The 20,857-nt window shown below is 40.8% G+C and overlaps 3 protein-coding genes across 9 annotated transcripts in view; 2 read left to right on the top strand and 1 right to left on the bottom strand.

Annotated features, from left to right (window-relative positions):
• Positions 1-1,665: 1,665 nt before the first annotated feature.
• On the top strand, positions 1,666-4,721 carry LOC124005828 (zinc finger and SCAN domain-containing protein 2-like). 2 transcript variants are annotated; one of them, XR_006833697.1, is made up of 2 exons: positions 1,666-1,950; positions 2,343-4,721. XR_006833697.1 is itself a non-coding variant. In XM_046315428.1 (2 exons), exons 1-2 carry the CDS (start codon positions 1,758-1,760, stop codon positions 3,516-3,518), a joined length of 1,353 nt encoding a protein of 450 aa, XP_046171384.1. In that variant the 5' UTR covers positions 1,666-1,757; the 3' UTR covers positions 3,519-4,721. The 2 variants fall into 2 exon arrangements, 1 of the variants encoding a protein (XP_046171384.1); XM_046315428.1 differs by having other exon boundaries at positions 2,359-4,721.
• Positions 4,722-5,395: 674 nt separating this feature from the next.
• On the top strand, positions 5,396-13,712 carry LOC124005827 (prenylated Rab acceptor protein 1-like). 5 transcript variants are annotated; one of them, XM_046315423.1, is made up of 7 exons: positions 5,396-5,509; positions 6,020-6,171; positions 6,587-6,610; positions 6,765-6,977; positions 7,431-7,528; positions 11,009-11,110; positions 12,533-13,712. In XM_046315423.1, exons 2-7 carry the CDS (start codon positions 6,056-6,058, stop codon positions 12,622-12,624), a joined length of 645 nt encoding a protein of 214 aa, XP_046171379.1. In that variant the 5' UTR covers positions 5,396-5,509; positions 6,020-6,055; the 3' UTR covers positions 12,625-13,712. The 5 variants fall into 5 exon arrangements, with proteins under 5 accessions (XP_046171379.1, XP_046171380.1, XP_046171378.1 ...); XM_046315424.1 differs by lacking the exon at positions 6,587-6,610; XM_046315422.1 differs by lacking the exon at positions 6,587-6,610 and having other exon boundaries at positions 6,732-6,977.
• Positions 13,713-15,462: 1,750 nt separating this feature from the next.
• LOC124005438 (sodium/potassium-transporting ATPase subunit alpha-3-like) overlaps positions 15,463-20,857 on the bottom strand; it is a 26,907-nt gene continuing 21,512 nt past the window's right edge. For both annotated transcript variants that reach the window (XM_046314705.1, XM_046314706.1), the window contains exons 17-22: positions 20,756-20,857; positions 20,277-20,422; positions 19,817-19,947; positions 19,215-19,316; positions 17,073-17,164; positions 15,463-16,914 (exon numbers count right to left, since the gene is read on the bottom strand). The exon at positions 20,756-20,857 is cut by the window's right edge and continues 22 nt beyond it. In XM_046314705.1, coding sequence (XP_046170661.1) covers positions 16,886-16,914; positions 17,073-17,164; positions 19,215-19,316; positions 19,817-19,947; positions 20,277-20,422; positions 20,756-20,857 — 602 coding nt within the window. In that variant the 3' untranslated portion in view covers positions 15,463-16,885. The remainder of the gene's footprint in view (positions 16,915-17,072; positions 17,165-19,214; positions 19,317-19,816; positions 19,948-20,276; positions 20,423-20,755) is intronic.

The following is a 20,857-nucleotide window of genomic DNA, read 5'->3' as shown; positions in this document are numbered from 1 at the left end:
TTTTGTCTTGTTCATATGGTGTAATTTCACATCTGTTTTGATTTGTGTTTTGTCCTTTTCCTTCAGTGATGACAAGAGCCAAAACATTTTCCATATGCCTACATTACTGTCATTTGTTTTTACCTCAGTGATCTTTCTGTGCACAATTGGAGGCAAAAAAAAAAAAAATGTAACAAACTAAATCTGTTGCCATAGTCTTATCCCTATTCCTCGCGCTAGCTTGCGACTCTACGTCTTACAGGAACGCGCTCACCGGCCAAGCACACGCACTGTCGTGGATGCGAGGTCCGATCCCTTCTGACACCAATGTAATGAAACAGCAGGGAGCAGTTCTCGAACCATCGACCTTGTAGCCCGAGGTCCGGCGCGCTATCGACTGTGCCGCAAAAGCATGCTCATGCGGCAGAGTCGATTTCCGCGCTTATAAACCCAGGGTCGTTATAATACTATAATAGATTTGAATAAAAACAACATGTTTCATCCCCATTGTGTATTTATCCGAGTTATTTACTTCACAATAAGCCAGATTCGAGTAACCTTTGTGGTGCTGAAGCTTGAATCAGCAGCCGTGGCACAATCAATCGAAAATGGACAGCTCATGGTGCTGAAAGTAGGCGCATTCCAGTAATTCATTTCAAACGTCTTCATTTTAGTTAGACTTTACTAACAACCAGAGGGCTTTGTGTTGGAACCTATTTCTTCATTTTTAAGAAATAAGAGGTAGGCCTACCTGTTTGACAGAAATTGGACTGGGCTGCTATATCCATAGTTTTGTAGGACAATTCCTCCATCATGCACTCTTTAAATAGCCTACCTCCGTGTCAGTGAAGGACTGTTAAATTAAAAACAGGACTCCAATTGGGGGGTAATGAGAGGGTATGCCATAGGTCTACTTTTATTTTATTTTTTAGAAAATGCCAAAACGCGCAGGGCTACCCATTGTTAGCTTAAGATTTTGAATAAAATAAAACAGATCCGATTATTTAAAGTGATGCTATAAACAAGCTGTAAAATACCCTGGAAAGACGTGATTCCGATGCTTATGCGATATCATTGTTTCGTTTCTTTGCCATTGAGGCTGGGATAAAACATTCTATATCCTAGGAGACTGATCAGGAAGTAATCGAATTCTGTCACTGTGAATTGATTAAGCTATTCACTTTCTGTACAATATAACATTGGGTTAAGCCATGGAAGAAGAGTAGCCAGCAGTTAAAGCTTACACTTGTCCGCGTCGGTTGGCCTACTCGTTCTAAGGGTGGAAAGGTAGGCCTGACTTTTACCACGCTCAGTTTCCTAACGACATCTCATATTTAATTATTTGCAAATAGGGACAGTTTCGTTGCAAAAAAAGACACACTGATTTGGCATTAGAGAAATGTGATAAAATGAACACAAGGGCCTATCTATGTGGTATTAACAAATATTGAGATTCGGATCATGTGACTTGAGACTTGTTTGTGACTCGAACAATAGTGACTTGGTCCTACCCCTGAGTGGTACAGATAAGGAGCGAAATGAATATTCCTTATCGTTTATGAAATGGAGAATGTTCATAGAAATCCGAACAGACGATGTCCACTCCACTCCTGTAGGTAGCGACATTGCAGAATGCGTTAAGCCGTGGTGCGCACTCTACGCGTGCTTTTTTTTTGGCACAGCAGATCCATGAACATCTATCATTGATGAACGAAGTTGTTGTCAAATAATAGCGTTGTCACTGATTGCTAGTTAGCTAGCCCTAGCATTCTGTAAACATGTCTAAAATACAGTTGTTGAGAGCGTTTCTCAACCATCGGCTAACTGTGGCTGCTGATGAGATATTCGGGGCAGTTGAAAAAACGATAGCTGAGTACCAGGAAGAGGTTTCCCGTTCGAAAAAGGAGAACGACCGTCTACAGAATATTCTTGACATTGTTATTAAACCTGAGATAAAGTTACAAAGAGCAGGTTTGTGACATTTATTATTCAACCTACATTTCATACACCTTGATAATGTTAGTTATTTCATTTTGAGAGCCAGTGTCGACAAAAGTAACGTTATGTCTAGACATTCTTGAAGATTCAACGCGCATGCTCGCCCCCAGGATTCCTCCCGTTCCAGCCATTATTTCCCTGTTATTGTTGGGTGTAAATTCACTTGCCACGTAGCCTAATTGTTTTTGGCCCGTTTTAGATTTTTTTGTTGATGCACTATAATTCAGTCAATATTTGATAGATTTGTATATCCAAAAGCGTTGAGTATGTTATTCCATTATGCAGCTGTTAAATTTACCAGCACTGTATTTTTTGACCTTTTTTAATCAATTTTGATAAATAATGTAACGTTGTAACGCTAGTAGACTTCTCTCCCTCCAGACCTCCAGCAGCTCACTGTATTGGAAGAGGAGGTTCACCCTGAGCAGCAGCCCTGTGTGCAGGATTGGAGACCTAGTCTTGGACAGGAAGACAGCGAGCCCATATGGATCAAAAAGGAGCAGGAGGAACTCAAAAAGCAACTTCAGTGGCTGGAGTCTGACACCAGAGAGTTCATATTTGATCCTTTCTGTGTAAGTGATTATGATCAGGACCCAACTCAGTCCTTGCAAATCCAAAGTGAGGAAAATAGGGAGAGAGATTCTCAACCAAACATTGTAACTGGACAGATCAAAACAGAACCTGACGGAGAGGACTACAGAATATCAGAACCAACCTGTTCTTCAGCTCAGAGTACAAATAGTGAACATGTCAATGGAATGGAAAGCAAAGGAGCGCAGTCTCTTTTAAAGTCACACAAACCAAAGACCACAAAAAAAGAAAAAAGAAAACAAACTTATAGCAGTGCAAATGGTATGAAATGTACTCCCTGTTCTTGTAAGGTTTGTGGCAGGTCTTTTCGGTACAAGCGTCCCTTTTTTAATCATGTGCAAAGTCATGCACATATAGAGGATAAAGAACGTGTCTGTGGTGTGTGTGGAAAGCACTTAGATTCTAAAGAGAATATGAAAGATCACCTCCAAACTCACATCGTAGCTGAGCCTGAGTTTTGTCATGTCTGTGGTAAAACGTTCACCACGAAGCTTAGGCTGAAAAAGCACATGAGGGTTCACACAGGAGAGAAACCATATCGCTGCGATGATTGTGGCAGGTGTTTCAGTGATGCCGCCAATTTGATCGGACACAAAAGGACTCACACGGGCGAGAAACCATATTGCTGCCAGGAATGTGGCCAAGGATTCACTCAAAGTGGACATCTGGTTTTGCACAGGAGGAGACATACTGGGGAGAAGCCATATCTCTGTTCTGTTTGTGGCAAAAGTTTCAGCACCAGATCAAATTATACAGGACACATGAGAGTTCACACAGGGGAGAAACCGTACAGCTGCCATGATTGTAGCAAATGTTTCAGCAATACTGCTAATCTGAGTGCGCACAGGAGGATTCATACAGGGGAGAAACCATATTGTTGTGATTATTGTGGCAAAGGATTTGCTCAGAATGGAAATCTTAAAATGCACATGAAGACACATAGGAAATAAATCTTGTAGGCTAATTGCTGTATTTGTGAGAAATATCTCAGCACTGACATCCACCCAACTAGAGAATCCACACAAGAGAGAAATACATCTCTTTCGTGACTGTGGCAAAGCCTTTGCACAATGGAAATTTGGCAAGGCATAATGAGAATGTACAAAATGTATAACATGTCAGAACTCAGGATGAACAACAACATTTCAACAGTTTGATAACACTGGAGAGAACTGTGATCTGGCGCATCTGACAGTGATTGAGGTTTCACACAAAGTGGTGAGAGACTATACAAGTGTCCTATAGAAAATGCTTTATCACAAGTGTATTAACTAGGCGTCAAAGGAGCCTAGTTGAGGAAAAAATTGTAGGCCTACATGCAATCCCTGCTTCAAGTTCTTCAAATGGACTCACTAGGAAGGGACATTCACAACAGGGAGAAAACATGGCAGGGCCTTCAGGGAAAGGGCATCAGACAGAGGATTGAGAAGCATATTCTCACTTCCACCAGTAAGAAGAGATGGGATCTAGTACATACCCACAAGAACCCAGCTCTTGGATCAACAAGATATGACTGTACTAGCTTGAACTTACAGAACATTGCTAGAAGTCCACATGAACATTGCGCAACAGATAGCTGAGCAGCAGGAGTCCCTGCTTATTAGTATGACACAGGACACACGTTTGAGCTGCTGTCCTGTGTCTTGAAAACAAAACTTTGCATTTTTTTGTCTTGAATGTAAAATGCCTTCTCCAGTAATACATCATATCTGTTTTTAACACTGCTGTGATGTGGTTGTCTTACTTTTCAAAGTGTGTGTTTCTTCATGGCTTTCATACCAAAACTATAGTCATACCTCTGAGTTTGATGTCAATTTGCCTGCAAAGAAAATAAATACTTGTCTATTTCATTGTATATGTATTGACAGGTATAAATAATTAGTATGCTATGTTCCTGGTGAACTATTAAATGTGCATGGGCTACCATCTGAAATATGTGCTTCTTATTTCAACCAGAAACTTAAATATGATAAAATATGAAAATGTATAATCTTTTTTAGATCAGAACATGGCACAAAATAAATAACAGATATCCTGTAATGGGAAATTATTTGACTAATTCTTTCCCTGAATTTGATTTACTGTTGATATGTAATAAACATAATTGTGTGGGAAGACACAGACAGATGCATTCCTTTGGGTAACGTATCTATCTATGTGGTCCTTCTGTAGCTCAGTTGGTAGAGCATGGCGCTTGTAACGCCAGGGTAGTGGGTTCCTACGTTGTATGCACACATGACTGTAAGTCGCTTTGGATAAAAGCGTCTGCTAAATGGCATATATTATTATTATTATTATTATTATGTTTAAGTCGCTTTGTGCCTGTTAGTATAAAATGATCTATTGTAACTAACTATTTCTGATATTATTTTTGACCTGTTTAACTGCCAGTATGAAATGTCTGCAGGTGTTTAATGTTATGGTTAGTTTGACCCAAGACTGGATTTAAGGACACATTGATAATGTATCTGTGACACTGTGATTCTGTAGCAGCTGATGTGACTTCCTTCAAGCCTCTGGCTGGTGTTTACAGAACATTCGGTTCTTTGTGATTAATATATAAGGACCGTTAGATATTTTCTATGCTTCTGTTCTGTAGGTGTTTCCCTGAATTGTTGTATTAAACCGGATTGATTTAGATTTGACTTCATCAACAACTGCACTCCCTTTTGTTCACCTGGACATTCCTGTTACATAATGTTAATTGATAACTCATAAGTCATAAATAGCAATTAGTTATTTATCTCATTTTCTGCTCCAATTAAATGGATCATATTGTTGACTTTTAATTTGAAATTCATAAAATAAATTATACCGGAAGTTAGACCCAGCGTTCAGTTTCGTTCCACATCACATCCGCTGAGCAACAGCGGCAGCAGAAGTACATTTTTGTGTTTTTGTATTTCTGAGCACTGCAGTGCAGTAAACACCTTCAACAACTGTGAGTATGCCTTCAAAAATATGATTTATGTAACTATTTTGTATGTCGCAAAAGCTATTCGTTTTCATATGCAGTGATAGAATATTGGCTAAGCGTAGCAATAATTGACATGAAGGAATGGTGATGTGGCGTCTTCGACCGGAATCGTTATTTAGTGTAAAAAAAAAAAAAATGTAAAAAAGGGAGATATTCAAGGTTTTGAGTAATGACAGTGAACAACTTGTGTGTTAGCGAGTTTCTGTGATTCAGTTATTTCTATTCTAACTACCTAACTAAACGATGTTGCAATCGAACTGTCTGTGGGCAAGCCCATCAATGATGACAAAAATGTTCCATTCCATAACCCCAGACTCTCCCTACGGTCTCTAGGTTTTTCACTCTGCATTATTAATTTGTTACAACAATAGAAAGCCTAGTTTTGCATTGTGTGAGAGGATTTGTTATTGCTTGTGGAACAGTGCCATTGACCTTTTAATGTTTCTTTTCTGTCACTGCCATGTTGTATTTTAGCCTACATCTTTCCTACATCGGCATCCGTTACTCTTAATGAAATCTGGTGTCCCAAAGGGTGAGAACTGCCTTGTAGACATGGACTCCAAGGCAGGGGATCTCTTCAGCGCTGAACCAGCCGACGCTGCTGGATCCGGAGGTGTCATGGGAAGGTGTGTGCTGTTGTTTTTCTAGCTCTGTCTCTATCTGTGTTAGTTCATCTGTCTAGTACATGGCTCGCCAATCCTGTTCCTGGACAGCTACCCCCTCCTACATGTTTTTGCTCCAACCCCAGTTGTAACTAACCTGAACAGGTTTGGAGAGCCCTGCTCTAGTGCCAGCAGTCTGTAAACCTGGTCCTGGAATGCTACAGGTTGTGCAGGCTTTTGTTCCAGCCCAGCACTAACACACCTGAATCAACTTGATGCATTGTAGCACCATGTATCTCTCTCGGATCATGGTTGGTGACTGGTTCTGGTCCAGATACATTTTATATACAGTCCTCGTGTGTAGTCATTCTTCTGTGGCTATTATTGTGTCTGTAGGAAAGTTGTGATCTGAATTTGTCTCATATTCTTCTTAATCTAGCCTACCACTAAAGGAACTAGATGGGTCAGTTTGTCCTTTCCTTGTATTATACCTGGCCATGATGTATTGTTGTTCATTCTGTCCACGATCAGTCTCTTTGTTTAATGCTATACAATTATTCCATCTCCCCATACCTCTTGTTTAGTTTACCACCCTGGCTTTCTGCCTTGCCTCACAGGCTGTGGCTGCCCAAAGGCCTCTCGCCCAGTGTGGCCAAGGAGTGGTTTGATCGTCGCCGTGCGTCCATCCGTCCCTGGGCTGGCTTCGTGGATCACAGGAAGTTCACCAAGCCCCGCAACTTTGGTGAACTGTGCCAGAGGGTGGTGCGCAACTTTGACACCTACAACAGCAACTACACCTTCATCTTCCTCGGCCTCATCCTCTACTGCATGTAAGAGCTGTGGGACAGGAGTTTAAAGACACTGGGGCGGCAGGGTAGCCTAGTGGTTAGAGCGTTGGACTAGTAACCGAAAGGTTGCAAGTTCGAATCCCCGAGCTGACAAGGTACAAATCTGTCGTTCTGCCCCTGAACAGGCAGTTAACCCACTGTTCCTAGGCTGTCATTGAAAATAAGAATTTGTTCTTAACTGACTTGCCTAGTAAAATAAAGGTAAAATAAAAAAAAATTAAAAAAAAAAAAAAAAACTGTGGTATTCAGTGAATATATAAAAACAGTAATTACATATTGCATATAGACAGACTGCTGCCAGCAGCCTGTTTTATTTTCAAATTCCAAATCTCAGTTTGAATAGGCCTAGATCTATGCTGGATTGAATTGATTTAGAATCTGTGATTATCAAAGAATCACTCTTTCCATCTTCCAATCTCTCCCTCTCTACCTCAGTATCAGCTCTCCCATGCTGCTGATTGCTTTGGCAGTGTTTGTTGGTGCCTTCTACATCATCCACCTCAAGTCCCTGGAGTCTAAACTGGTCATCTTTGGTGAGTAAAGCAGTCATGTTCTGTGAGATTATTTATATGGAGCAATTTCAGTGCCAACAGATTGTATCTGAATTCCATCATTTTGAATTTGTTAATAGGATATTGAATTTGAATGTAATATTTTTGAATATGTAATGCACAAATGTAGTAATTTAATTATTGTATTTCATGATTTGACACCGAATTGAATGAATATAGCATTGCTTTATTTAATTGAACATTCAAATTCAATATTTTATATATTCAGTTTCAATATGGTAGATATTGCATTCATTGTCTATGTATCTAGTTTACAAACTATCAAGTTGATCAAAGTTTAATATATTCAACTTCTCAGATGCATTCAGATTCAATTCTCTAAATTCAGATTCAAAACCAGAGACAACATCCTGGTACTTTGCCAGCCTGGAAAGGTAGAGGAAAGAATCTAACACTCTCTGTGGTAAACGGAAGCTTCTGGCAGTTTCTGAAGCCAATGTGGCATGTAGAATTGGTTTTCTTCCAATGAATTTGGCTCTAGCATCTGAACCGTTTTAGCAATACGCTATTATGACCCCATTCCTGTAAGGTTAGACTCTCTGAAACATGGACGTGCCTTCTGTTCCCCTCTGTGAAGCCGTGCAGGACACGTTAGAAGGGAGTGTCACAAACATTTGGCCCCCCCATAAGAATATAGTTGAATAGACCGGTTAAAGCTCTTCCAAGGATAGTCTTTCCACTCCCTATTTAATCTTGCTCTTGTGACTGACTGAGTTCGAACGTTTTTTTGCTTTGTCATTATGGGGTATTGTGTGTAGATTGAGGAACATATATATATATATTTTTAAAGTCTAATAAATCAATTGAATATACACCATCACAATAAATCCATTATTTATTTTAGTCAGGTCTTAAGAAACATTATATGAGTTCACCTATTGTATGTCATCTGGCTATTCTCCATGCCAGCGGTTATAGGCGTGTTAATTTAGCTGACAAGATATCCTTATAAGTCCCATGCCATTATTTTATAGTAAATTATTTTTTATTATTAAGAATATAATTGAACTTGGCTGAATAAAATAGAAAGAGTAATTTGTCCCATTCCGGAGTGAGTGCACATAGGAAGTGGCTATGTTGAGCGTAAAAGGGAGGTCCTATATGCTAGATTTAGTTATTTGGCAACTTTAGAATGTCTTAGAAATCAAAACATAAATGGCTGCATGATGTGACTACAGGCTATTGATGTTTTTGAGAAAGTCGCAAAAAAGCTTACACTCTGTTCTTTACCTCAGGCTACACAGCTGTTCTCTCATCAAGTGATCCTATTTCACCCATCAGACTACTCTCAATTTAATCTTGTCTTTACTAATATGTAACGTTTAGAACGTCCCATTATCAAATGGGCTGGAAAATAAAGGAGAGCCGCACACTCTAGGAGCTCAGATGCAAAAATGTAATATCCAACTTTTCGACAGCCAAGTGGTCTTCATCAGGGTGTAATCACAAACACTGTGGGATGACTTGTTTATAGAGTGTCAAAAGACACAGGTGTCTGTAATCATGGCCAAGAGTGGCCTAATATCATTGGTTAATTCTCAAATATTAAAATGGCATACAAAGAACAGTATGCAAACAACAAATGGAGAGCATACGATCATAGATTCATTTTAGGCTACACAAGCTTACAATCAATTACAAATGGCAAAGTCACAATAATCACAAGAATGGCTTCAGATCAAAGTCTACGTTGAGACCAAAGGGAGCAAAAGGGTCTTTAAGTTAAAGATCCAGGCAGCCTCTCGTTGGGCTGGAACAGGAACGGGGGGTAAAGCATGTCACCTGTATGCACTCGAATAGCGAATGGAGGCTGCGCTTTTCAATGATGACTGGTCGACCACTTCGGTTTTTATAGCGGAGCATGTGCTTAATATGAACAGCTGAGAAATAAATATAAGAACACTTTATTTATTTTTACGCATCAACCACTTTTGAGGAGTATGCTCTCGTAGCGCGACAGATGATGTTCTCCCCATGGGCTCTCCAACCGTGTTACTGCAGCTACCCAGTGCATCCTTTGGGAAGCCAAGTGGGATCTGTTTGGGAACAGCGATAATAACATGTTTTCGCAACGAGACATATATTTCACTAAACTGTTGACAGCCCCTCTGCACGCTCGAGAAAGGGACAAAAGGAGGGAGGAGACAGAAACGCATGGTGGTGAGATTTTGTAGCTATAAAGGTAATGTGCGACCCAATGAATTATGAAAATCTCAAATAAATCCCTATTACTAGGCTATTCCTCGCGGTCCATCTGTATGCCGCCCTGCACATTCAACGAACCAACAGCACAGCCTAGGGCTTTACGTTCTCTCCCAGACTCATGGATACATTTTGGAGCTTAGCATAAGGAAACCAGTCCATACAGTATGCATAACAATTGCAGTCCACACTCAAAAGGCTAGACCAATTATGTACTAAATACATCTTAAATCAGTTTTGTTTGATGTTTCTCTGCCATGTGTAATAGGTAATCATCATTTTAATTCCGTTTTTTTTAACGGGTTTGGTCTCATAAGCCTATGCATAAGCTCTAATATGCATATGGATGTTCTGGATGAAATCATCACTTTAGAAAGCCTGTCCATTTTTGTTTTGTCAGTCTTTGAAACAATATCCATGACGACCATCTTTTACACTCAGTTTCAACCTGCTGTTTAACTTTCCAATATGAAATTGAAATACAAATCAAATCAAATTTATTTATATAGCCCTTCGTACATCAGCTGATATCTCAAAGTGCTGTACAGAAACCCAGCCTAAAACCCCAAACAGCAAGCAATGCAGGTGTAGAAGCACGGCGGCTAGGAAAAACTCCGTAGAAAGGCCAAAACCTAGGAAGAAACCTAGAGAGGAACCAGGCTATGTGGGGTGCCGGGTGGAGATTATAACAGAACATGGCCAAGATGTTCAAATGTTCATAAATGACCAGCATGGTCGAATAATAGTAGGGCAGAAAAGATGAAACTGGAGCAGCAGCATGGCCAGGTGGACTGGGGACAGCAAGGAGTCATCGTGTCAGGTAGTCCTGGGGCATGGTCCTAGGGCTCAGGTCCTCCGAGAGAGAGAAAGAAAGGAGATAATTAGAGAACGCACACTTAGATTCACACAGGACACCGAATAGGACAGGAGAAGTACTCCAGATATAACAAACTGACCCTAGCCCCCCGACACAAACTACTGCAGCATAAATACTGGAGGCTGAGACAGGAGGGGTCAATTTTAAAACCCGAATGCAATGTTTATTCAATTCAGTTTCAAATAAATGCCATTACGAATTGGAAAATGTACAATTCTTATTCAATATCCTAATACAAATTCAACATTTATGGAATTTTAAATATCATTTCTGTTGGCACTGAAATCAATCCATAATTTCGGTGTAGAGTGACTAGTGTTTGAAATCTGAGTGATTTAAAAAAAAATGTATTTTGCCCACAGGAAAAGAGGTGACCGGACCTCACCAATTGGGTCTGGCTGGGGCGGTCTCTTTCCCTGTGTTCTGGTTGGCTGGTGCAGGAGCTGCAGTGTTTTGGGTCCTGGGTATGTTACAAACCCCATCTCACTCTTTACTGTACACATCAGACCTGGGATAACTGTCGACCTAGGCCTAGATATGCATTATGGAATGTATTTCTCTTTGAAGGAGACAAATTATTATGGATGTAACATTCCCCAATTTGCATGGGAGCCCAAACCGATCCAAGTGTAGCTCACATCAGTCAAAACATCAATTCACTTTACGAATTGCAGAGTCACTGACATGTTTTGCTCACATGACATACTTTCGACCTGCTGAAGGTACCTCATATTTTGTGACAAATGATGCATCCTCTCCTTCATTGTTGAACTAAGCATGTAACTGCGTTGACAGCAGTGGAGGCTGCTGAGGGGAGGACGGCTCATAATAATGACCGGAAGGGAGCGAATGGCATCGCACGCATGGAAACCATGCGTTTGGTATATTTGATACCATTCCACTCCAGCCATTACCATGAATCCGTCCTCCCCAATGAAGGTGCCACTTGCCTCCTGTGGTTGATAGTCATTGATCTACGAGCAATTTTGCATGTCATCAACCCCAAGGATTATCAGTAGCCTAGTCAAACTATGCACTGGGCCCAGATTTGTTTACCGACCAACGTGAGGTAGGCGGCCTGTTTCTGATCTTGCACATCTGCGGTCATCTTCAGTATTCAAATGCTAAAATAGCTTGTGCGATATTAGGCTTGATATTAGTTGAGTTACAACCTCTGTGATTGGCTAGATTTTTCTCTTTGCGCTGTTGAAAATGGTGTTTTACCAGAATAAAAGTAAGCTACCGGGGAGACAACTCTCATCTGGCTGTACCTGCTGAACAGAGCTTAACAATAGATTTTATTTTGATTGTTCATGTTCACCATCAGCAGTAGTTTTGGTAGTTTTGCTTTAAACAATCGGTGTACATGGTCATTTTTACATACATAGGGTAAAGTTGATAACGAGGAATCACTTTTGCGAGGCACACTGCTGGAGGAGAATAGAAGCTAACTTAATAACTTCCAAGCGGTCAAAACCATTCGATTTTGAGATGGGGGGGCTTATATCCAGAGTTGTGTGTGTGTGTATACAAAACATTAAGAACACATGACACAGACTGACCAGGGGAATCCAGGTGAAAGCTATGATACCTTATTGATGTCATTTGTTAAATCTACTTCAATCAGTGTAGATATGTTAATAAAGAAGGATTTCTAAGCCTTGAGACCATTGAGACATGGATATTACATTTTACGACACCGCTGTGATTTGAGTCCATTAATTCCCGGCATGAAAATTGTAAATTGATAGGAATGTAGTGCTAAGATGAACCATTGTGTTTGGTTTCTCAAAATGGAGCCCTAAATGTAACCTAGGCTTCTACTCTCCTTTTTCTCAGCCCCTTCTATCCCTTCCATTTGACTGACTCTCTCACTTCTCACTCAGGCGCGACAATGTTTGTGATTGGCTCTCACGCTGCCTTCCGAGAGCTGGAGGGAGGATCGGAAATGGAGGAGCTCTTCATGGAGCCTGTGTGAAGGCATAGTGATAGAAGAATCTGTATATCTGTGCCATTATAGCGTCTGTGACAGCATTGACAGCGGCATTGAGGCTACAACCCATGAGAATCCCCACGCGGGTGACTACTTTAAAATGGCAGAAGCACAGTGGAAGCCCTCAATGGTGCTGCCCATGCTAAAACAGCCTTTTCCGCCACTAGAGGCCTCTTATCTTTCTCTGTGTGAACCCTCAACACTCACCTTTGACCTTTTTTTTAAATACAACACAGAATGCACCTTGTCATGCCTCTGAAGTGATTTGATGTTACTGACCCTCTACAACTCTGTAAAGACCCTAATAGTACTCAATTTAGAAGAATATGTTGATTGACTGTCGTACGCACGAAGAGTGACAGAGACGTGGTTCGTGTACCTCAGCACACTTCATACTGTATGCCTACTTCATACTGTCTTTTCCAAATGTGGCTGATACCTCTCATTTTGTGTTTAATATCAGTCAGGCTTTTGTTTATTGCCTCTACCTTCTGTTTTAATGTTCCCTTGTGGATATCTAATAATTACAAAATGTCCCTCGGTCAACTCAAGACCTGACATGTTACAAAGAGCTTTAACATCGCCACAGTAATAATTCAGATTTGTTTCAAAAAATCCTATATAGCTGATGTTGAATAAGTCCGCACCATTAAACTGAATGAGGGAAGTAACATCAAATCGCCAACGCTTCTCTGACTATGGAAGAAGTGCCATTTGCAGCTCAACAATGTATTAATCCAACTAGAAGGAATGGTTCTTTGAGACAAATTGCATTTTCTTTAAAGCAATGCTTAGTGGATATTTCAGATACCTAATGGTGATCAAGCATTATGTTTAAATCATATTTTGTATTGTACCTACTGCATCTACTTTTAGTCGTGTGCAGGCATGTGGTGCAGTGTTGATGGGTAACTTTTCGTAATTTATTAGCTCTACTTTATGGCTTTGACATTTAAAGATCAATATATTATTTTTTTTAAATATAGATTTCATACTTGTCATACTAACTTTTTGCATTTTTTTTTGTATTTTTAATGACAATTGGGAAGTGCAATAAACTATCCTACCTAAGATATTGTGAGTGTGTGAGGAAGTCCATGCATGAATTCTGAAATATTTGCGTCCCTTTTGCGCATAATATTTATTTGTGGTGATTTAAAACAGTACATTAAAAGTTATTAAAGGTTGTGTCTATATTCTGTATGTGCAGTATATGTCCCAGAATTGCAATACTTTGTAGGCCCTTTTGTGTCCTTGCCCCCCCCCCCCCCCCCCACAAGAGGATGTCGTTTCCCCCTACTTTTCTCTTCGTGTCCTCCTTCCTGTCCTTCCCTCCCTCTGTCTGACACTTCAGTGCTAACCCCCCCCCCCTTTTCCCCCCTTTATACATGACCCCTGTACACTGCTCATCGAGACAACCCCATGCACAGGTTGCTATGGAGATGACCTTGGAGGTTCACCCATCCACACACACACACTTCACTCACTGGCATGCCGCACGCTGCGGCAAAGCCGGGCGATCGATGTTCTATTATGCGGAGGGGGGGAGGGAGGAGTCTGTAAGAGCTCGCTGCATGGACATGTGGGAATTTAAGGGGAGGGGTGTGTGCGAGAAAGCGAGTGTCAGTGATGTAGAGCTTCAATGCTGTTTATACACCTTTTGTGAAGAGCATTTTACCCCCCCATTATGCATACCTCGTCATCTTGATCAATGCTAAGCGTTTATTCCCCCCCCCCCCCCCCCCCCCGTTGTGGAAAGCTGCATCATAAATGGCAACTACTGTATTCCCTGTAGTGCACTATATAGGGAATAGGGTGCCATTACGGACAAACCCTAAATGTGTGAGGGATAAGGTGGTGTGTTTAAAACTGTAGGTACAGGCACAGGCTCTGTCATACCCCCATGACAATTTTATTTTTGACCCACAGTAATATCTATAGCAGATGTTAGCCACTGAACACAGCTATTTAGCCCAGATTAATCTTACTCCAGGATTGAGAACTACGTTTTGGGGAGAGTGAATGTGTTTTTTTAGTCCAGGATTAGGCTTAATCTCAGTCTGGGAAAGTGGCCCATACTGTATCTGTACTCTTGTTACCAGTAGGTACAGAATACAAGGCAAGACTAACAACGCTTCAGAAATGTAAAATGCTGATGACATGATATTCTTTTTACTCGCAGAACCTTTTATACATTTGTTTCATTAATGCGGAATATCAGTTGTCTTGGGAACCATATGATCAGGGAGCTTTGTAGAATTGTTCTTTTGTTTTTCTGCTTCACACGTGGTCACGTATCCTGCATTCCTTCTGTTTGTAGGTTTCACATGTACTTTTGTTTACGTTTCAACATCAAAGCCAAAACGTTTACTTGATTTGGCCGTTTGGTACACTACCCTGGGCTTCTGCCAACTCACAGTCAACTTCCATCAATTGTACATTTTGCAGTGTAACCTGATATGATTCTCATCATTAGTTGGCGTCCTAGCGCTCTGCCAATATGTCCCTCAACACTATAGATACAACGAACACAGTAAAATGCTAGATACAGTATATCTCGCTAGTCTTAAGAATCACTTGTAAAATCTCTTACTCTCTTACAGATATTTCATTGCGTATATACAACCCCAAATGTTGTCCAGGTGAAGACAAAAAGATGCATTTACCGATCAGTTTTATCCTACACGGTCTCATAAATTCAGGCCTACATTTACCATTTAAGCCATGTAGTATCAGACTGACATGAGAGAAGAGGGGGAGAGAAAGCTGAATGTCAGTGTAGCGAGTCGAAGGCAGGCAGAGATAAAGACACACAGACAGTGCTAGGTTGTATTAAATGGTCTAGATGTTTTATTGGTGTTGGTTTCATTTTCTTTCACACACATGTTCTACGACTTTTTTTGTTTGTTGTTTTTTTTGTCTTCTGTAGTCTCAACCCCCTACAGCCCTCTGAGTAAGACCCAGCCTGAAATGGCCGTTCCTCTGCGGGTCTCCAATACAGACATTCACACAGAACTTAATACCTGGACTGGGTCTCCTAGATTGGACCGGACTCCAGGAACATGGAAGTGGTGGTAGGAACATGGACGCCGTAGTTTCTGTCTCACATGTTTTAATAATAAAACACAACCTTGTGGCTTTGTTTTGTGTGTTGTTGTTACATTTTTGCAATCGGCTTTCTGAAAACCTGGCGAAAAGAAGATTGGAAACCATACAAAAAAAAAGAGGAAACAGAGTGATCTTTCCTCTTTTCCCATAGCACGCTCAACAATGTTCTTTTTCACTGAATGTGTATCTTGAGATGTTTTATTTTCAACATGTTTTTATTTCTTTAAATCGGTATAGAATTATATAGTTTTCCTAGAACACACAGAAAGATTGAGTTGTATTTTCCAACTGGGGGTGTACTGTAGTATTTAACAAGGACAATGGTTCGCACAGTGCACACATACAGACAAACAGGGAGTAGAGGGGAGAGGAGGGTGTGAGAGACAGAAAGGGAAGGGGGACTGGGGACGCCATGGCGGGGTGTGCTTTGTTATGCCTAAATGAGGGAAAGCAGCTCTCACACACCCCCCCTCCCATTATATAAATAAAAAAAACAAGTAAAACCAATGAACCCCCACCCCATATTATAAAAAAACAACAACAACACTGTTGAAGAAAAAGGAAACGGTCGGAGTGAGAAAGACATCCGCTCTTCCTCCTGCAGACAGGAGAGGGCGAGAGGGGACGGCTCGATGGGTGTCAGCTGTGGGATCTCGCTTGTGATCCGTAGATCTGTGTGTGACCGGAGGACGAGCAAAGGGTCGCAGGAGAAGGAAGAGAGGGAGGAACAGAGGTGTAGAGATAGAGGGGGGAAAGAAAGGGAAGGGAGGAAGGAGTGGTATGGCCCTTTTTTTTTGCCGAGCGTAGAAACTCCCTTTAGGTCATAGCTCGTTCAAATCTACATACACAATATGCAGCTGCCGTTTGGTAGATATATTGGTTTATGTACACAGCAGTGAGAGAACACATGCAAAGAGTATCATAGGAGATGGAGATGGGGGAGGGGGGTTGATGTAGGAATTCGTAAAGGTGCTTTGCTGTTTTTAATCTTTGGGGCAGTTGTGATGAAAATTGCTTCGAAGCGGTTGTTGTCTTTTACGGGGTGGGGCATCTGAAGACGTGTCTTGCCAGGGATGGAATGAAAGGGGGGAGAAACAAATGGAAAATGTAGGGTATGAGTAAAGACGGTATCCATCACTCAATAGTATGTCTCCCTTTCCACCCAACCTGTAGGAGGAGAGGGGAGGGGAAGAGAAAAGAGAGGCATTAGAGAGTTTTCTTGTTTTAGTGTCAATTAAAGATTTGTGTGTGAGGTTACAAATGCAAAATCTCATGTCAGGATTCGGGCCTAAATGTTATACATAGAGAAAGAGACAGCCATTTACCTCCTGGGTTCCTACGGATGAGCAGTTTTCGGATCTCATCATACACAAAGATGAGGACACTGTAGGGGACCGCACAGAACCACCAGCTGGGCCTGGAGAGAGAGGGGGGGGGCAGAGGTTAATAAACACACAGCATTGCAGATAGGTCAATAGTTGTCAGTGTAGGTGTATGTACAGTATGTTTGTATGTCTATGTCTATCTTTTTGGTTTGTGTAGGTGTATGTCTATGTCTATCTGTTTGTGTAGGTGTATGTCTGTTTGTGTAGATGTATGTCTATGTCTATCTGTTTGTGTAGATGTATGTCTATGTCTATCTTTGTGTAGGTGTATGTCTGTGTAGATGTATGTCTATCTGTTTGTGTAGATGTATGTATGTCTGTTTGTGTAGATGTATGTCTATCTGTTTGTGTAGATGTATGTCTATGTCTATCTGTTTGTGTAGGTGTATGTCTACGTCTATCTGTTTGTGTAGATGTATGTCTATGTCTATCTGTTTGTGTAGGTGTATGTCTGTTTGTGTAGATGTATGTCTATGTCTATCTGTTTGTGTAGATGTATGTCTATGTCTATCTGTTTGTGTAGATGTATGTCTATCTGTTTGTGTAGATGTATGTATGTCTGTTTGTGTAGATGTATGTATGTCTGTTTGTGTAGATGTATGTATGTCTGTTTGTGTAGATGTATGTCTATGTCTATCTGTTTGTGTAGATGTATGTCTATCTGTTTGTGTAGATGTATGTCTATCTGTTTGTGTAGATGTATGTATGTCTGTTTGTGTAGATGTAGGTCGATGTCTATCTGTTTGTGTAGATGTATGTATGTCTGTTTGTGTAGATGTATGTATGTCTGTTTGTGTAGATGTAGGTCGATGTCTATCTGTTTGTGTAGATGTATGTATGTCTGTTTGTGTAGATGTATGTCTATCTGTTTGTGTAGATGTATGTATGTCTGTTTGTGTAGATGTAGGTCGATGTCTATCTGTTTGTGTAGATGTATGTATGTCTGTTTGTGTAGATGTATGTCTATCTGTTTGTGTAGATGTATGTATGTCTGTTTGTGTAGATGTAGGTCGATGTCTATCTGTTTGTGTAGATGTATGTATGTCTGTTTGTGTAGATGTATGTCTATCTGTTTGTGTAGATGTATGTCTATGTCTATCTGTTTGTGTAGGTGTATGTCTACGTCTATCTGTTTGTGTAGATGTATGTCTATGTCTATCTGTTTGTGTAGGTGTATGTCTGTTTGTGTAGATGTATGTCTATGTCTATCTGTTTGTGTAGATGTATGTCTATCTCTATCTGTTTGTGTAGATGTATGTATGTCTGTTTGTGTAGATGTATGTCTATGTCTATCTGTTTGTGTAGATGTATGTCTATCTGTTTGTGTAGATGTATGTATGTCTGTTTGTGTAGATGTATGTATGTCTGTTTGTGTAGATGTATGTATGTCTGTTTGTGTAGATGTATGTCTATGTCTATCTGTTTGTGTAGATGTATGTCTATCTGTTTGTGTAGATGTATGTCTATCTGTTTGTGTAGATGTATGTATGTCTGTTTGTGTAGATGTAGGTCGATGTCTATCTGTTTGTGTAGATGTATGTATGTCTGTTTGTGTAGATGTATGTCTATGTCTATCTGTTTGTGTAGATGTATGTCTATCTGTTTGTGTAGATGTATGTATGTCTGTTTGTGTAGATGTATGTCTATGTCTATCTGTTTGTGTAGATGTATGTCTATCTGTTTGTGTAGATGTATGTCTATCTGTTTGTGTAGATGTATGTATGTCTGTTTGTGTAGATGTATGTCTATGTCTATCTGTTTGTGTAGATGTATGTCTATCTGTTTGTGTAGATGTATGTCTATCTGTTTGTGTAGATGTATGTATGTCTGTTTGTGTAGATGTATGTCTATGTCTATCTGTTTGTGTAGATGTATGTCTATGTCTATCTGTCTGTGTAGATGTATGTCTATCTGTTTGTGTAGATGTATGTCTATGTCTATCTGTTTGTGTAGATGTATGTCTATGTCTATCTGTTTGTGTAGGTGTATGTCTATCTGTTTGTGTAGATGTATGTCTATCTGTTTGTGTAGATGTATGTCTATCTGTTTGTGTAGGTGTATTTCTGGGTTTACTCCACTCACTTTAGGGGGAACATCCTGAGTGCCACATCCATGCCTGGGGTGTAGGATAGGAAGGCAGCCAGAGCTGTCTCCTCAAACAGGCCAAATATCAGGATCTTGTTCCTAAGAGGAGAGTAGTGCAGAGGAGAGACATGAGAATGAGAATAAATATAAGAGGGTGAGAGAGACTAATATACATAGAGACCAAGCATACGGTATATTAACAAATGTAGAGACAGACAGACAGACAGACAGACAGACAGACAGACAGACAGACAGACAGACAGACAGACAGACAGACAGACAGACAGACAGACAGACAGACAGACAGACAGACAGACAGACAGACAGACAGACAGACAGACAGACAGACAGACAGACAGACAGACAGACAGACAGACAGACAGACAGACAGACAGACAGACAGACAGACAGACAGACAGGAATAGAGACACAGAAACAAGACAGGCTGACAGGCAAACAGATACAGAAACAGACAGGCAGGCAGGCAGACAGGCAGACAGACAGACAGACAGACAGAAAAGAGAGACAGAAACAGACAGGCAGACAGACACAGGAAAAGAGAGACAGAAACATACAGGCAGACAGGCAGACAGACTCACTTCATGCCCTGCTGGAAGACAGAGTTCCGCCTGGTCTTGCAGACAATGACATCAGCCCACTGTACCACCACGATACTGACGAAGAAGGCTGTGTGACATGTGAACTCCACGATCTTCCTCTGTTCATATGTCTATACACACAGAGAGATGAGAAAGGGAGTGAGACACAGTATTTGAATCATAGAATGAAATAGAACAATAATAATAATATATGCCATTTAGCAGACGCTTTTATCCAAAGCGACTTACAGTCATGTGTGCATACATTCTACGTATGGACATTGGCATCCCGGCAGTGTGACTAAAAGGACAGCCATCTTGGTTAAGGAATATTTATTTATAGAATCTGATCAACTATGGTGAAATAGTGTAAACACTGAATTTGCATATGTACTTGTAATATACTGTATGGCTATATTTTGAATACTTATTTTGGCTGAGAATTGTAGCGTGTACCTACCCATTGCTGGCCATAACTGTCTTCCAGGTCGTTGCAAGCGCGGTCATCCCAGTTGAGCCTGATACCCACAAGAATTGAGGGTAGGAATCCATTCTCAGCCAAGATCACAAAGTAGGAGAAGAAGCCTCCCAGAGCCTGGATCATACCTTCACACACAGACATAGACACAAAGCCTTAACACATGATCACTCTGGAAATGATGTTACCGGATCCCACAAGGAGAAGCCATTGACTTGTCATATAGACTCGTGAACTTTAATCCACTGGCCATAGATGTATGCTCTATAAGCATCGATGCACTCATTAGTCTGTCAGATTCTACAACAGGGTGGTAGAAGACTAATCTCACGACTAATGCTCAAGGACTTTCATGGGGAAGTATTGATCATTGATCTGGTTGTGGGCTATGATAGCATGTCCAGTTACATATGCACTGTCTTTATGGCCCCAACCAGGTAGAGGAGCTAATGGGGACCCACCGATTTGTCCGTAGGCGATGCTGATGAGCCTCTCGTTCACCAGCTTGTCCCTGGTGGGGTTCCTGGGCTGACGCTTCATGATGTCACTCTCGGCTGCCTCAT

Source organism: Oncorhynchus gorbuscha, linkage group LG19 (genome assembly GCF_021184085.1).
Source record: "Oncorhynchus gorbuscha isolate QuinsamMale2020 ecotype Even-year linkage group LG19, OgorEven_v1.0, whole genome shotgun sequence".
NCBI lineage: Eukaryota > Metazoa > Chordata > Actinopteri > Salmoniformes > Salmonidae > Oncorhynchus > Oncorhynchus gorbuscha.
The sequence above is the reverse complement of the archived record's forward strand: the minus strand, read 5'-3'. Positions and strand labels throughout refer to the sequence as shown.

Bases quoted from the DNA above. Each gene is read 5' to 3' on its own strand.
- LOC124005828 (XM_046315428.1), top strand. From the start codon at position 1,758: ATGTCTAAAATACAGTTGTTGAGAGCGTTTCTCAACCATCGGCTAACT. The intron at 1,951-2,358 runs GTTTGTGACATT...CTCTCCCTCCAG, and splicing joins GATAAAGTTACAAAGAGCAG to ACCTCCAGCAGCTCACTGTA.
- LOC124005827 (XM_046315422.1), top strand. From the start codon at position 6,056: ATGAAATCTGGTGTCCCAAAGGGTGAGAACTGCCTTGTAGACATGGAC. The intron at 6,172-6,731 runs GTGTGTGCTGTT...CCTCTTGTTTAG, and splicing joins TCCGGAGGTGTCATGGGAAG to TTTACCACCCTGGCTTTCTG. The intron at 11,111-12,532 runs GTATGTTACAAA...CTTCTCACTCAG, and splicing joins TGCAGTGTTTTGGGTCCTGG to GCGCGACAATGTTTGTGATT.